This window comes from Rhinopithecus bieti, unplaced genomic scaffold (genome assembly GCF_001698545.2).
Source record: "Rhinopithecus bieti isolate Rb0 unplaced genomic scaffold, ASM169854v2 scaffold_31531, whole genome shotgun sequence".
In the NCBI taxonomy this organism is placed as follows: Eukaryota; Metazoa; Chordata; class Mammalia; order Primates; family Cercopithecidae; genus Rhinopithecus; species Rhinopithecus bieti.
Genome location: NW_016814088.1, coordinates 2,152,139 through 2,170,246, shown reverse-complemented (window position 1 = coordinate 2,170,246; position 18,108 = coordinate 2,152,139). Strand labels below are relative to the sequence as shown.

The 18,108-nt window shown below is 37.3% G+C and overlaps 1 protein-coding gene across 1 annotated transcript in view; it reads left to right on the top strand.

Moving 5' to 3' along the window:
- TFAP2D (transcription factor AP-2 delta) overlaps positions 1-17,250 on the top strand; it is a 61,476-nt gene extending 44,226 nt beyond the window's left edge. The window contains exon 8 of the mRNA XM_017849596.1: positions 16,863-17,250. Within this exon, the coding sequence (XP_017705085.1) occupies positions 16,863-17,082 (220 nt within the window). The 3' untranslated portion in view covers positions 17,083-17,250. The remainder of the gene's footprint in view (positions 1-16,862) is intronic.
- The last annotated feature ends 858 nt before the right edge of the window (positions 17,251-18,108 follow it).

Here is an 18,108-nt window from a genome sequence, read left to right as displayed (position 1 = left end):
TTCTATCAAGTTTTGTATTGTATACTAACATATTTAAAACATTCTATTGGGAGCCTGAGGTGGAAGGATCACTTGAGGCCAAGACTTCAAGACCAGGTTGTGCAACATGAAGAGACTCCATCTCTATCAAAATTTTAAAATTAAAATAAAAGATTCGACATTGATGATTCTACTAATAATCTGGGAAAACATGTGTTAGCATACAGCGTGTCTTTTTTATTTTTGTTTTATTTTATTTTTTTGTGAGACAGGATCTCACTCTGTTACCCAGGTTGGAGTACAGTGGCTCAATCATGTCTCACTGTACCCTAGACTTCCTGGGCTCAGATTCTGATTCTTGAGACTACAGGCATGTGCGACCATGCTTGGCTATTTTTTTTGTATTTTTTATAGAGATAGTTTCACCATGTTGCCCAGGTTGGTTTCGACTTTGTAGGCTCAAGCAATCTGCCCACCTCAGCCTCCTAAAGTGCTGGATTACAGGCGTATGAGCAACGCTACTGGGCCGAGTGTGTCCCTTTTAAAATTTTCTGCTGACAGTGACAACTGTAATTTCGATAGAACCATAAGCTCAAGAGAAAGATGAATTACAAAGGAGACATATCACATCTGACTTTGAAAGCAGACAATTGTCAGAGTACGATTTTCCACCGTATTTTACTGAATGCTAGCTGGGAAAGAAGTGAAGAGGGAGTGTAATTGGATAGGCATAGAGAATACTCTAATTAATAACATCAACTTGTGTTACTATTTTATTTAGTTAAACCTCCTTCCCAATGCAGACCACTTAAAAATATACCTTATAGGTTGGCCAATTTGGTGCCTTGAGAACTGTGGCATACTTTCAGCAGATTTAATATGTCCAGACAAAGCACAGATAACTACTTCTAGTTTTCCATGGCAGTTGACATATCAGTGTGTTCTGGGAAGCCGTATGCATAGCAGTGACCCTTCTCAGAATTCACAGCCTGGAAAGCTTCTTGTTTCCATCAAAATGACAGAAGGCAGGCTTATTCATTATTTATAATTTACTGAGTACCATCAACAGTGTGTATTGTTGTAGAGAACACAGCAGACACCACAACACAAACGAGAAGGGGGAAAAGATTTGATTGACATCTGCGGAAGACCCCATAGACTTACAGTTCCTGGGAAGAGTGGTGGCAATTAGACAAAGGTGGCATGGGGTTTCATGGTCAGAGTAGCCTCAGCTCAGATGGAAACCCAGAGTCCTACTTTTTTGAAATATTAGGAGTTTCCCTCTTTGAGATTTCAGGAAATCTTAAAATTTTCCCGTCTTTGTCTCTTATGTTCTCATAATCTCCTTGAATCTGAAGTTAAGCAAAAGCACATTTGACAATGTAATAAGATATTAGACTATCTTGCCGGGCGTGGTGGCTTACGCCTGTAATCCCAGCACTTTGGGAGGCTGAGATGGGTGGATCACGAGGTCAGGAGATAGAGACCACAGTGAAATCCCGTCTGTATACAAATGCAAAAAATTAGCCAGGCGTGGTGGCGGACGCCTGTAGTCCCAGCTACTTGGGAGGCTGAGGCAGGAGAATAGTGTGAACCTGGGAGGTGGAGCTTGCAGTGAGCTGAGATTATGCCACTGCACCCCACCCTGGGTGAAAAAGCGGACCCCATCCCAAAAAAAAAAAAAAAAAGGAGTTAGACTATCTTGGAGGCTCAGTTCAGGGAAGACACCCTGTCCAAAAAATGAGGAAACTTTTTTTTCTCAGCATGTATCTTGGGAGGCTGAAATTTTGTTGTTTCTGTTATTTCTAGTAGAATTATTATTTATGGTTTCTACTATGTTAATGGCAGGTAGTGAAAAGATGACTAGAGGATTATCCCATTCTTTAGAACTTCTAAAATGGAGAATAATTTTATGTATAGAGAGAGAGAGAAAGAGAGAATATATAATTATTCTATATCTATAGAATATAGATATAAATATTCTATATAGATATATATAGGCTTATAATATACAAGAGTGATGCTACAATAGGAGATTAAGCATACTGGTAATTTACCTGGGGAAATAAGGAAATTTCTTCTTTTTATCCACAGTACCTAGCGAATAGTATGCATGCAATAAATATATGTAAATAAATGTAGATTACAATAATATCTCAATTGGGTCCTGTGTATATTCTCCACTGGTTCATTCTCAGGGCCATGATGTTTTAATTGGATGATGGACTAGGGAAGTAAAATGATCAATGTGCTTAATTCTCCTATTTAACTCATAAATTATCCTGACAGCCTACTTTCTTAGAAATATACCCTCTTACTACTGCCTTGGGAAATAAGGAATGTATAGGCAATTCCAGACATCTGTGTGCTTGCTGGTGATTAAATTTTCTTCAATGATTCTCAGTGTTGGAAGGCCTCTAACATTTCCTACTCTTCTTCAACATTTAGACCTTCTCTCCAACGTCTCTGTCAAGTTATCATCCATCTCAAGCTTGGAAACTCTCAATAATAGACTGCTCTCTATCTCTGACAACTCTGTTAGAAATGCCTTCCTTCCATTTCCCAATGTCCCACTTCTTGCGGGCTTTACAGAGTTACTTTCATCCTGGTTCCCTCCCACTTTCTAAACGCAGTTCTCATGTCTTCCCTAGTTTTCTCTTCAAGGGTTATTCATTCCTATTTCCTTCAGGGTTCCACATATGACACGCCTTACTGTCAACTCAACTGGTATTTTCTGATTGCTCTGTTCTTGGCAACATGCTGAAGAGCAGATGTTTGTCTCTAGTCAAATGTGAGCATGTTTGGTTTTCTCCAAGAAGCCTAAAGTGTGCATAGGTTTTGTTTTTTGTTTTTATTTTGTTAAAATTTTCTTGAGATGGAAAAGTGGCTGGGAAGGTCATCAACAGTGGGCGAGTTTCTTCACTAAGCATTCTTTAGTGTGAGAAAAGAGACAATGAAATTTCAATTAAATCTGTGATCTCAAAAGCAAGGGTCAGCAGATATGAGTTGTGGGAGATCTTCCTTGCTAAAACTGGATTTTTACAAGGAAATGCAAAGATGGGACTAGGAGAAGGTTCAGAAACCTGCCTAAAGTTTACTCAAGCAATGAATCTTTGTCAGGAGGAACATACATTAAAGCATCAATTATAGGGCTTTTGATGACATTTTATGGATTTTAGATTTAGCACATAGGAGACTAGTGGTTAAAACAATAGAAGCCAGAGGTAACTGTTTCTAATTAAAAGTTGCAAACATGACCCTGTAATAACTGCATGTGTGAATAATTGACTTTGGGGAACGCATACATTGTGGAAGAGTTTTGGTTAATTTTTATTTAAATATTGTCTATCTTTGTTGAGCTATGGACTGAAGAGAAATTGACAAAAGACAATATGGCATGGTGGGAAGCACTCAGGATTAATTGTCAGGGGACCTAACTCAGTCTCCACTTGGTTACCAACTAGATGTGTGAATTTAAAATAGGAATTTCACCCGTGTGACTTCTGCATGTTCATGAGTCAATGCAGTTAAGCTGGGTGATTTCTAAGGTTCTTTCTAGATCAATAATATTTTACTCCATTCTTAATTTACAGATTCATTTAAAATCATTACTTATGCTGAGTTTCTATATCATCTCATATCTTCCTTTTATGTTTTGTCAACTTATTCATCTTAAAACATCAACAGTTCAATAAAAACCATTTTAAAAAGCTTAGCATTTTCATTTCTCTATTCCAAATAGAAAATATGTCTGATAGGGAGAAATGTAACAAGATGGTTAACGTATCCCTATAATCTCCATTCTCATATGTAAAAATTATAGTACAAACATCAAATGTTATCACTTTCAAGAAGTTGACTTGGATGTAATTGATTGTAGTCTCTTCTAATGTTAGCCTGCTTTGCTATTGAGCTGTACTGAGGTAAAACGGAGACACAAGGACCCATTCATTCCCCTTTGGGACCTCAAAGTAATTGAGAAGAACAGAAGGAATGTGACTTTAGGGCAGTGGATGAACACACATCTCCCAATCTGACAGAGATTCAGGGTAGTCATAAACATACTTCCCCAAATTGAGTTTCATAGTGCACTAGTCAGTCCTATGAGATGCTCTCTGAAAGTGTTTCATGGTCAAAGGTTTTTTGGTTCAAGAAACCCTAATTATTGTACCTATCTTGAAGTATGACAATGCATATTGGCATACCAAAGACTCCCAGAACCCTTTTTGAAAGGAGGGAACACTTAGCCACAGTTTCTAAAACTTGATCATGAAAACTGTTTTTAAATCTCAGAGTACATATTAACATTACGTAACACTAAGATTCTGCAGAAGGTCTTGTGGGAAATGCTGCAGAAGTTTATCATCCTCTTTTTCCCAAGGAGGAATGCAGACATAATAGTTAGGCATTATTTCTTGGTCCTAAGGAGACATACTGAATTTTTTCTCTGCATTTAAATGGAATGAGGGTTGTTTAAAAAATACTGATGCTTTGGATTCATCCCAAACCAATTAAATCAAGGTCTTGGGGTGGAGTCCATATATTACTATTTTGAAATAAGATTTGTGAGTGATTTCTTATATGCATCTATGGTTGAGAACCACCAACTGAGAAACCACAGAACATTTGGGAGTGTTGTCAAGGCTTTCCTTAATGAGTAGATGTCAATGATTCTTCACCACCAGAGAACTAGATACTTTAACTGTGTATCTTAATTAAATTCCATTGTAAAAGTACTTGGGACCATGAGATAAGATAATCTATGTAGAAAATAAGCACCATCAACTGGTTTCACCTTTCATCTGTTTTCTGAATCATTTAGGCTACAAAGAATAGATGCCATTGAGTTCTGGAGGATAAGCCTCAGTTACATGCTTATCCTCAAGCATGTAAGGGTCTCTTTTCATGGCCTACATTTAGAAGTTGTGCTGCTTTAGAAATAAAGTGTCTAATACTCAGAGTTGTGAGAGGAAGTAAGGTGGGGCGGAGAAGACCTATAATTCTTTGCTGTTGTTGTTGAAGGTCTGTTCCCCAGACTCCCTCTCTACTGGGCTGTTCTCATGAGTAGAAGGCACTTATCTGGTGGCCACCTAACACTGTAGTAAGATTGTAGACTGCACTTGGACCTAAGCCTGTAGTAACTGAATAATCTCAGAGGAAAGGAAAAGGAGATTTGTCTTGCATTTAAATCTTACTGTTTGCATGCTTCCCAGAAGGCAAAAAGCAGAACTGAGTGACGTCGGTATGCTATTCTAGAAATCAAAAGATTAGTGATAGTAAACACCCATTGGAATGACGCAATATAACAAAATAGTAGGAATAATAACCCAAACACCATTTCAACCTTCACACACACCAAAAAAGAAAAAAAAAAAGTGGATAAAAGGCTTGCTTGCTTTTCAGGTAAAAGTTGAAACTTTACAAAATGAAATTAGCTTTTAGTCAAATTACTTAAATGATGATGGCAGGCTATTTTCTATTGATTTTCAGTTTTCTAGTTTGTAGCACGATACTGTCTATTACCTCCAGCTTTTGTACCCCAAAAGAAAGCTAGAAAATTTATCCATGGCTGGCAGACACAACTGAGTGATCTAATCTTCAGTGACAAATACTAAAGAGACTTTCATTTCCTTTATAACACATATTGGATCAGTGTTTGATTAGTAGGTAGAAAGGTGCTGGATACCAGGCACAACTCTTGCCAAGATAAGAAGAATTCAGGAGAGGATTCCATAGAAGGTTGCTTCAGGCTCTGTTTTAGAAAATTGCTTTAGTGGTCTAATGTAAATTAGTTTAGACAAATCAATTAAAGTAAAGATAAAGCATTTTTGAAGGACAATTAGAAAAATATGGACACAACTTTGTAGAATTTATCTAGCATACAATTAAGCTAGTGAAATGTAAACTATACTTACTTAGATTAGAGAAAGTAAAATGGCTCTCATTCCGCTAACATTCAGAATCCTATACTAGCTTACATTCTAAGTAAGAACTGAAGCTTTGGAGATTTTAAACATAAATGTAGGTAAGGCCTTGACCATGAGCAAGAAATGCAGTTAACCAGGGATTATAAGGCGCGAATAGAAGTTTGTGAAATTCCTATTATATGGAATTTTCTGATAGGTTCTTGTCATTAAAGTCAAGCGATTTCTAAGTATAAACACTGTCCAAGTTAAAAATGGGTTGTTGCTACCATCTTATTAGCAAAACCACACAGGGAAAAAGAAGAAAGGATTAAAATATATTTTCTTTTGAACAGCAGTCTCTTTTTTCCACCCTCTGTTCTCCCTCTTCTCTTTCATTTCTGAGCCTCAATTTCTATAGTTTTGACACCCACCGTTAGAGAATACAGTTTGAATGGTTGCAATACATTTCCATGTAAAAAGTTACAGACTGTATCAGTAAAACATTCAGGTCAAGGCCACAGGTCAAGAAGAAGATGCCATTTTATAAGAAGGCAAAACCAATACAAGTCTACAGGTACACACACACTCTTTCTCTCTTTTTCACACATATATGCATACACACACACACAAACACACTACACACACGAGTGCAAAAGCTTCCTAGAAATGGCGACTCTACCCAGTGGTGTTCTTCCAATCATTGAAATGTAAACACTTGGGGAAGAAACCTGACACTTAAGAGGAAAACGGAAAAGTAGAGCTTCACCCCTGAATCCAGTAAACAGTTACCTCCTTCCTGAACTGAGCCAATTTGAGGAGATGCTTTATGTTGCAAGAAAGGTACTTTAGAGAATGTTAATTGGGAGGTCTAGCAAAATAGGAGCTTTTCAAACCATGAATAAAATTAGGGAGATGACTGTTAAATATAAGTTACATTTTCCCTAACATCAGGTGCCATAAACTACCCTAGTCTGAATTTTCTCAGCAGGTGATGGTATTGTTCACAGTCAAGTTGTCAGAGCCTTTCTGCTCCTCAGTGTGAAATTAGTAATAGGAAAATGAAATCACTGAGCTGTAATCTAGTTAGAGACACACAGAGAGAGACAGAAAGAAAGAGAAAGTGAATGAGAATATAGTCCAAGGTAGACGTAGTCTCTAAGTCCGCCTAACTATGCTCCAAACCTCAAATTTTGACCTTTGCCTTTTTAATTTAGACTTACTGATTTCGTAAAGCTCTTTCCTATGAAGAGCCCTTGAGTCAGATCTCCTTCTTAGTATATTGCAACACTAATTGCTTTTTACCCAAATGGACATGTTTTCCTTAATCTCCCCTGAATTTCCTATCATTGATTTTGGCCCACCAATTAAGCTGTCTATCACATTAAGGTTTTTCAGAACTTTGGTTCTGTTACACAATGCAGGAATTTTCCTCTCTATTTTCATACCAGCTATTAAGCTAAAAATCTATGATGGCTTCAATCACATTGTTAATTAACGTGTCCAGCAGAGTGGGATTAATGACAGCCTTGCAGCACTCCACAAGAGACATCTTTCAAGGTTGACAACCGCCCTTACATCGACACTTTGGGTGTCATTGTACAACCAGCTGTGAATTTGCCTTACTTTGCTGTCATCTAGCTTACCTTCCTCCTCCCCTCCAACTTTTTATACAGTATGTGGGGAGACTTTGTTAGATGCATTGCTGAAATCCTGCATTGAATTATATTGCTACTGCTCTAATAACTCATTTGTAAAAGGAAATGCAGTTACTTTATTACATATCTTACTAAATCCATGCAGCATTTCAGTGATTACTTCTTTTTTTTTTTTTTTTTTGATACGGAGTCTTGCTCTGTCGCCCAGGCTGGAGTGCTGTGGTGCAATCTCGGCTCACTGCAAGCTCTGCCTCCCGGGTTCACGCCATTCTTCTGCCTCAGCCTCCCGAGTAGCTGGGACTACAGGCACCCACCACCACACCCGGCTAATTTTTTTGTATTTTTAATAGAGACGGGGTTTCACCGTGTTAGCCGGGATAGTCTCGATTTCCTGACTTCGTGATCCGCCCGTCTCGGCCTCCCAAAGTGCTGGGATTACCGGCATGAGCCACCGCGCCCGGCCTACTTCTACTTTTTAAATACTAACACTTCAGCTTTTTAATAACCTATTGTGAACAAATTGTCATAAATCCATTCAATGGAATACTTGCCAGCAATAAAAAGAAACAATATATTGATAAATACCACATAAATGAATCGGAAAATTATTATACTAAATGAAAGAAGCCAGTCATGAAAGTCTATAGACTTCATGATTGGGTTTATATGAAACTGGGGAAACATGAAAATTATAGGAACAAAAACTAGAGCAGTGATTGCCAGGGGCTGGGGCTTGGGAGATTTGAGTAATGGTGGTATTTACACCACCATTTCAACCAACTGTAAACTGTAAACTATTTAACCAGGTTAAATTTCAAACAACTGTAAACCTGAAAAGAGTAAATATTACCATATGTAAATTCAATCTTGATAAATTCAAATTTTGAAACTATCCCATTACAGAAATGTGTTAGACTAATTAAATATAATTTAATAACCCAGAGTTTCTAAAATCTTTCCCCCCCTGCTTTAACTGTTAAGGCATGTCTCTCTGTTTAATTTTACTACTTTATGTCTCATCTTCCAGGATTTCTCAAAGATTAAAGATTACCTAACAACTTCATTGTCTCTGAAACATGTGCTTGTGTTTTCTTTATCCATAAATAGGTGATTTCTAGACTTAACAAAAAGGTCTTAACTTCATTCATTATACTATTGCCAGCTTTAAAGATTGAACTCTGAAAAGAAAGCAAAGAATTTAGTTACTATTTAATCTTTCATATGCTAACAGAATACTCTTCCCTGCAAACATTGGGCCTATCTGCACTATTCCTTTTTCTCATTCTTGGAGCAAAACTTTGAAACAAAACCCTACAGATTTGGGCATCAGAGATTCCCAAATGAAACCAAGAAACATTTAGCTGTTCATTTAATTCAGTTATTACATACACTGCTGTGCAATATATCCATACAATGAAACTACACTTATATCCCTTAAATCTATAAAAATAAAAATAAAGGAATTAGTTTTGTGATTAAAATAAATGTAAATAAAATTGTTTAAGGAAAAAATATTACTCCAGAAATTGGTGTCCCCACCCCTTCTTCCCCAGGCTAGATGCTTCCTGGAGGTGACTAATACCCAACTGCTGGCAGATAATGTCAGGTGAAGTATGTATTGATAATAATAGTTTTCCATCTCAGACCTGTTTATTTTCTTACCAGCTTTATTGAGGTATAATTGACAAATACAAATTATACATATTTAAGATGCAGGATATGATGATTTGATATATATTGTGAAATGATCACAACAATCAAGCTAATACATCCATCACCTCACATAGTAACATTTTGGGTGTGTGTGGTGACAACACTTAAGATATACTCTCTTAATTATATCTTGAATATAAATAAATTTCAAATATATAATGCATGATTCTTAACTATAGCCACTATGCTATTCAGTAGGTGCCCAGAACTTATTCATCTCATTACTGAAAGTTTGTACCTTTTGACCAACATCGCCCCATTTCTGTTACTTCTTAGCCTCTGACAACAACCCTCTACTCTGTTTTTATGGTTTGGCTTTTTTAGATTTCACATATAAATGATACCATGCAGTATTTGTCTTTCTGTGTCTGGGTTATTTCAGTTAGCATCATGTCTTCCAGATTCATTCATGTTGTCAAAATGGCAAAATTGCCTTCTTTGTTATGGCTAAATAATATTCCGTTGTACATATATATAGTGTCTTCTACAAGACACTTAAGTTGTTTCCCCATCTTGACTATTAGAAATAATGCTACAGGCCGGGCGCGGTGGCTCAAGCCTGTAATCCCAGCACTTTGGGAGGCCTAGACAGGCGGATCACGAGGTCAGGAGATCGAGACCACCCTGGCTAACACAGCGAAACCCCGTCTCTACTAAAAAATACAAAAAAGAAAAAAAACTAGCCAGGCGAGGTGGCGGGCGCCTGTAGTCCCAGCTACTCAGGAGGCTGAGGCAGGAGAATGGCGTGAACCCGGGAGGCGGAGCTTACAGTGAGCTGAGATCCAGCCACTGCACTCCAGCCTGGGCTACAGAGCGAGACTCCGTCTCAAAAAAAAAAAAAAAAAAGAAATAATGCTACAATGAACATGGGGTTTAGATATCTCTTTCAGATATATTTATTTCTTTAGATATATACCCAGAAACGGGATTGCAGGATCATGTTGTCATTCTAGTGTTTAGGTTTTTGAGGAACTTTCATAGTGTTTTGCATAATGACTGCACCTGTTTGCTTTTCTACCAACAGAGTACAGGGTCCCTTTTATCTACACCCTCACCACAACTTATCTCTCAGCTTTTTGAAAATAGCCATCCTAACAGATGTGAAGTGACATCTCATTGTGGTTTTAATTTGTGTATCACTGATGATTAGTGATGTTGAGCATCTCTTCATATACTTACTATCCATTTGTATGTCATCTTTGGAAAAATGTATGTTTGTGTCCTTAACCCATTTTTAATATCAGGTTATTTTTTTTACCTATTGAGTTGCATGAGCTCCTTATATATTTTAGATATTAATTCTTGTCTCAAATGTATGGTTTGCTAATATTTTCTCCCATTCTGTAGGTTGCCTTTTCATTTTGTGATTGTTACCTTTACTGTGCAGAAGTGTTTTTCATTTGACCGAATCCCATTTACTTATTTTTGGTTTTGTTGCCTGTGCTTTTGTGTCATATCCAAAAAATAATGCCCAGACCAATGTCAAAAATATTTTTTCCTATTTTTTCTTCTAGGAGCTTTATAGTTTAGGTCTTTTATTACATTTCAGTTTTTAATCAATTTTAAGTTCATTTCTGTGTATGGTGTAAGATAAGGATCCAATTTTATTTTTTGGCATGTGGATATTCAGTTTTTCTAGAACCATTTATTGAAGAGACCATCCTTTCCCCATTATGTATTCATTAAAATCTTGTCAAAGATTAGCTTACTACATATATGAGGGCTTATTTCTAGACTCATTCTGTTCCATTGGTCTATGTGTCTGTTTTTATGCCAGTACTATACTGTTTTGATTACTGTAGCTTTATAATATAATTTGAAATCAGAAACATGATATTTTATCTTTGTTTTGTTTCTCAAAACAAACATCTCAAAATATTTAGGGTCTTTCGTTGTTCCCAGTGAATTTTAGTGTTGTTTTTCCTATTTCTGTGAAAATGCTGTTTAAATTTTGGGAGGGGTTGCACTTAATCCATAGATCAGTTTTAGTATGGACATTTAAAAAAATTAATGCTTCCAATCCATGAACACAGGTTATCTCTTTCCATTTGTTTGTGCCTTCTTTAATTTCTTTCATTAGTGTCTTATAATTTTTAGTGTATAGATCTTGAATCCTCTGTGGTTAAATTTATTCGTAAGTATTTTATTCTTTTTGATACTATTTATTCCTTTTGATACTATGAGATTGCTTTCTTAATTCCTTTTTTTTCACATAGTCCATTGGTACTCCTTAGAAATGCAACTGATTTTTGTATCATGAAACTTTATTGAATTCATTTATTATAACAGTTTTTCACAGAGCCTTTAGGATTTTCTAAAATCATATCATCTGCAAACAGAAACAACTGAACTTTTCCTTTCTGATTAGGATGCTTTTGTTTCTTTCTCTTGCCCAATAGTTCTGGCTAGGACTGCCAGTACTATGTTAAATAGCAATAAAAGTGGTAAGAGTGGGCACCGTCTTCTTGTTCCTGATGTTAGATGAAAGTTTTCAGCGTTTTACTATTGAGTATGATGTTAGCTGTAGGCTTGTCATATATGGTCTTTATTATGAGGGACATGATTTACCACTTGCAGTAAAAATCTGATATACTTTGATTGTCAGTTATGCTCTGATGCTACCAATGTTATTCCCATTCCTCTTCCTCACTTGGTGGGTGGGAGTTTAGCCTCACCTGTTTTCTTCCCGTTGTCCTCTCTGTGCTATAGTTTTACATTTGTTTGGGGATTGTTACTTCTTTCTCCCCAGAATTTTATTTAAGTCCTCTCATCACTTTGGCAAGTTTCTATCCTTTGGAAGTAACACAGCTGTTTTTCAGTATCTTAAGTCAGGCACGAGGAAACTAATCCATTTTTCATCAGTATCATCAAATAAATTGTGAGTTTCTTTGAGTGGAATTTCAATTGACTGAGAAAGGAAGGACACACAACACACACAAATAGGAATAACTGTCATGTTTGGGTATTAAAAAGAAATAAACTTGAGATAAACTTTAACAAAATAAGGTAATAGAGCACATGATTACATAGGGTGAAGGAAGGCAACTTGGGAAACATTAAGAAACCTGATATGACCTGTGAATCCTCTATAGTCACTATTCTTTTACAAATGTAGCATAGACATGACTTATCTAACACAATGCAAGTTGTCTTTATGGCCTCATTGAGGATAGAGTTTTAGAATTTAGAATTTAAAATAACTTCTATATTTTGACTGCCTATTTCAAACCATCACGGCTGCTATTTAACCTTGGTGATATTTGCATGTGAAATGTGCTCTCATCAGTAATCTGATGAAATTATGTGCAAATGCCAAGGGTAACTTAAACATCAAACCTATAACTGAAAAATATTTTCCAAAGGTGAAAATCATCTCTATTATCAAAGAGTTAGAAGATTTGACTATAGTTTGTTTACCTTGCAGGTGACCTTAGTTTTTTTTTTTTTTTGAGACGGAGTCTCGCTCTGTCACCCAGGCTGGAGTGCAGTGGCCGGATCTCAGCTCACTGCAAGCTCCGCCTCCCGGGTTCACGCCATTCTCCTGCCTCAGCCTCCTGAGTAGCTGGGACTACAGGCGCCGCCACCTCGCCCGGCTAGTTTTTTGTATTTTTAGTAGAGACGGGGTTTCACCGTGTTAGCCAGGATGGTCTCGATCTCCTGACCTCGTGATCCGCCCGTCTCGGCCTCCCAAAGTTCTACATTATTCCTCCCTCCTTTTTTTTTTTTGTGCTTTTGAGACAGAGATTTGCTTTGTTGCCCAGGCTAGAGTGCAATGGTGCAATCATAGTTCTCTGTACTCTCAGGTTCCTGTCCTGGGCTTACACGATCCTCCCTCGTTGGCATCCCAAGACTCTGAGATTATAGGCATGAGCCACTGAACCCAGCCCTCTCCTTTTCTGTATGTCACTGTGAATGAGATACACACCTATTTTTCTGGAATGACTGGGGCTAAAAGCATAGCATGATATTCCCAGAACTTTTTAAAACATACTGTGATTGCATACTTCTTTTTACATTATTGTAGTACATTAGATTACTTTAATTATTGGGATTCATAAATTTCTCTGAAATCTGCTAGAAAAGAATCTCTGCCTTACATTTATTATCATTCTGTGCAGAGTGCTATGCATATTTTTAATATGCAGGTAATGTTAAATTAAGGAAATTAACAAAATTTACATAATGTTTTTCATATTGAAAGATGACATTTAAGGTCATGAAAGTCAAGATGACTTTTTTTATATTGAATATCCTACAATTGATTTTAGAGTTCTTTGTTGAATGAAGTGGGGTTTTTTGTTTTTGTTTTGTTTTGTTTTGACAAAGTCTTGCTCTGTTGCCCAGGCTGGAATACAGTGGCATGATCTCACACGAGTTCAAGAGGTTCTCCTGAGTAGCTGGGATTACAGGCGTGTGCCACTACACCCGGCTAATTTTTTTTGTATTTTTAGTAGAGACGGAGTTTCATCATGTTAATCTGGCAGGTCTCGAACTCCTGACCTCATGATCTGCCCACCTTGGCCTCTCAAAGTGCTGGGATTACAGGCATGAACCACTGCGCCCAGCCCTGAAGTGGTTTTTCAACTTCTGTAACCTCTGTCCATGTGCTTGATTTTAAGAATACCATAAACATGTTATACTCTTTTTTTTTTTTTTTTTTTTTTTGAGCCGGAGTCTCGATCTGTTGCCCAGACTGGAGTGCAGTGGTGCGATCTCGACTCACTGCAACCTCCGCCTCCCAGGTTCACTCCATTCTCCTGCTGAGTAGCTGGGACTACAGGTGCCTGCCACAACCCCCGGCTAATTTTTTGTGTTTTTGGTAGAGATGGGGTTTCACCATGTTAGCCAGGATGGTCTCGATCTCCTGACCTCGTGATCCGCCTGCCTCGGCCTCCCAAAGTGTTGGAATTACAGGCGTGAGCCACTGCGCCCGGCCAAACATGTTATACTCTTAAATTGAAGCTTAGAGTTGGAAAGAACCTAGCAGATGTTCTTGTTAGACTACTGTCATTTTAGAAGACTAAATAACTTCCCCCAAATCACAAAGTGCCTGAAGTCAGAGCCAATGTGAGGACTTGGTACACTTGGTTCTCAATCCAAGGCAAAGATGACAATGCAAACTGCTAATGATCAGATCCATATTTTGGAACAAGAAAGCCCATCAGTCAAGAAGTGATACCAGCTTAAGAGGAATCTTTAAATACAGAAACAGCTATTTTCTCAAAGTGGATAATAAAAGCATTTATGTATAACTACCTACCAGTGCTTGATTTTAAAAACGCTGCTCTTAGACAGGAAAGTGAGTAAAAAGCATCTGATTTTACAAGCCAACAAGGCTGCCCAAGTACAAAGTTAAGTCAGAGGAACTGAGTTAAACTGCCCACAGAAAATGTGATTTCTCAGAGAAGAGGAGTAAAATGTACCCTCAGCCTGGGAGGAACATAAGTACAGAATACCCCATTTCTCAGGCAAATTATTTAACTTCTCTGGGACTCAGATCGTCTGTAAAATGGAAATAATATTGTCTAGTTCTTAGTGTTGTAAATAGAATTATATGAAGTGATACAGATTAAAAAAAACTTAGAATAGGACTTGACATATGTTCAGAACTCAAAAATGAGATATTAACTTCAATAATACCCAGTGAAACTAAATAATATTTTATATTCTGCTATAGATGAAGAAATGAGTCACAACAAAGAGGACATGCCAATATAGAAAAAAATTAAAAAAAGAAGCTCTAAATAGGAATAAAACATGAGAAAAGAGACAGTTTGTGCCTGGGGCCAAACATCTCGACATTAATCGTTGGCTTTACCCAGTTCTTTTTGTGGGCATCACCATGATTAATTCTTCCACCACTCCAACAATTCCATTTGTTGTCCAAGATCCCAGATAAATTTCAAATTATTTGACTTCCCCTCTAGTTGTCTCATTGTAGAAATACAGCTTAAATTATTTTTCCTGCTTGGCAATGCAATTTCTTGCAGCAGAGGTGTGGATATAGTACTTGAGCAGTGATGATGTCTTACACTATAAACTTTGGTGTACATAATTGCTTAAGCATTGGTCATTCTTGTTTCCTACATAATCAGAGATTGGAATTTTCTTTTTTCTTTTTAATGTATGTTAACTATGATGGAGGCATAGGGCAAACTTTGTAATATATTCGGAAGAAAGATGGTAACAACCTGTGGAATAAGGAGGGACATGCAGAAATTTTACCCTCTACCCAGAAAATATATCCAGCCAACAATCTCTATCATTTATCGAAGACTTCATTTAGATCTGGCATCCTCCTGAGCCCTTTGCGTAGACTAATAAAAACAACAACCCCACATGGTAGATCCTACTATTACCTCAACTGAGGCATATTAATAGGCTGCCTTAAACCCCAAATCCTTCATTTGCATTATTATAAAATATTATTATTTTTGCTGTTAAAGATTATGTAACTTAAGAAAGATAACTATAGGTAGCTAAAGTATTATGAAGGGTGGTACTATCTGATTTAAAAACTACTAATGTCCTAATAACAGTTACAAACTAGGACTTACGCAGTTAATTGCTTTATTTATTAAATGTACTATACACATATGCACAATGTTGTATATATATTATAACATGGGCATTCTATGTGACAAGGATGTTTTTCTATATTATTACAAGACATAGGAAGCAAACTGGCAGAGTGTCACTTCAGGACAGTTAACATAAGTGAACAATCTGGGTAGCTTCTGCTCACAAAAAAGAGTAAATCTATAGCTATGTGTTTGTTCAACCAAAGATGACATTTGTCATGGTTGGAAGAACTACCTATGCTGAGGTTACCATAACATTCCTTACATTTGCTTATTAGTTTTTGTTATTGGTTAGTTAGTTTCCAGGACCTAAATGTTGAGTGGCTTACATAAGACGGGGTTTTATTTCTCTCTCATTTAGGAGTCTAGAGATGAATCGTTTCCTTCTATCTTGTTTTGTCCCTGCCACTTAAGTGATTATCTACATAGGGCATAGCTACCCTTTTAAGCAAGTGGGAATTGCATGTATCACTTCTCTTTATGTTACATTGTGGGTAGGTTAAGTCCCATGTCCAAAACTCACTGCAAAAGAAGCTTGGAAATGTAGTCTCCATATGGATGGCCATATGCCCGGATAAAAGTGCATTTCTATGGAAAAGGAGAATGAAGTCAGAGGGACAGCTAGCCATGAGGCACACTCAGCCAATTATAATTTCTTCATGTATAGTCTATGCCATATAGGGCATTCTTGAAAGCACGATGTTTCCACACATGGAATCTAAAGGTGTGTTTTCTAGCTACTTCTTAATGAGGCAGAGAATCAAGTCATGTGTTGAATATTTAGACTTGGTAATAATTAGTGCATATCAACTCTATTAATGGCAAGTCTTCCAAACGGGTCCTATATTTCTTATGTAGTTGAGAGCAATACCTTCAACTGTGTTGTATCTTCCACAATGCTTAGCATCATTTAGGAACACAATAAATACCCGTTTAATTGAATGTTCTGAATTATATGGAGGGATTTGCTATTTCACATGATACTGCAAATCATTCACCTCTTTTTTCCTGTCACTTCTCATTTCCAGTTTGATCACTCATGGCTTTGGGACTCCGGCAATATGTGCAGCTCTAAGCACTTTCCAAACAGTTCTCAGTGAAATGCTGAACTACTTGGAAAAACACACTACTCACAAAAACGGCGGAGCAGCGGATTCTGGCCAAGGACATGCCAACTCGGAGAAAGCCCCCCTGCGGAAAACTTCAGAGGCTGCTGTGAAAGAGGGCAAAACAGAAAAGACAGACTAGCTACATCAAACAGAATCTATTTCCAGAGAGTCTTGCTGCTGATATTTTTTCTAATATACATATCATTGAGGGTGACTAATCTTCAGTGGACCAAATCTCTACCCTTCCCCAATCCTCCATAAAAAACAAAAATGGAAATGAAAAATGAAACAAAAAAGGACAAAACCAAAAAAAGAAAAAAAAAAAAAAAAAAAGAGGAAAACAGCAGTGTAACTGTGTGATGAAATTGTCACCTTTTAATTTTATGTTATGATAAACTCCTTTGTGCACGTAACTTATTGTCTGAATTATATACACCACAGTTTTTAAGCACTTCTGGACTTTGGAGAGGCAGCATATGCTTTTTCACATCTAACTGATGCACTTTCTTACCCAGCTATGTAGGTAGGGATCAGAAAGCATGACCAAACTGGAATCTACCACCAGTACTTACAGCTCCAGTCTTTCAACTTAACTCCCTTTAACTGAAGAGTACCTCATTCCACTGAATAGATCAATCTGGAAATTAGTCTATTAATAAATGTTTGGGTAACTGAAAAGGGCAGTTATGAATCTGTGAATTGACAACAGATCTAAAATTTTGATCACCCCTAGCCCACTTAACTACCAGTGCCTTTGTGGTATTTAAAAATTCCAGGAAACTTTCTTCCATCTATGACATTCCCACCCAATCCCAGGTCCATTTACCCCACCCCAATAGCTAAGCAGATACTGGAAAAGTATATTACTGAAGGGATAAGAGATGAACTCTTCTATCCATTCTCTTCACATCACCACCCTAGCAATTCAAGAAAACAGACCCACTGCATTTAGTGGGTCAGGGCAGGATATAGGAAAGAGTAGCTTTGCCTCTGTTGGGCTCCTGATGGAAAGCAGTGGTATTGTTTTGCCTGGAAAAGCATGGGAATAGGAACAGTGATCTTTCTGGGAAGTCCTGCTTCTCAGAGATGCCAGAAGAGAACAAGGACCTAGGGGAGACCCCTTGAAGTGCTGGTGGCCAACGACTGTATGGTTAAGATGAGAGCC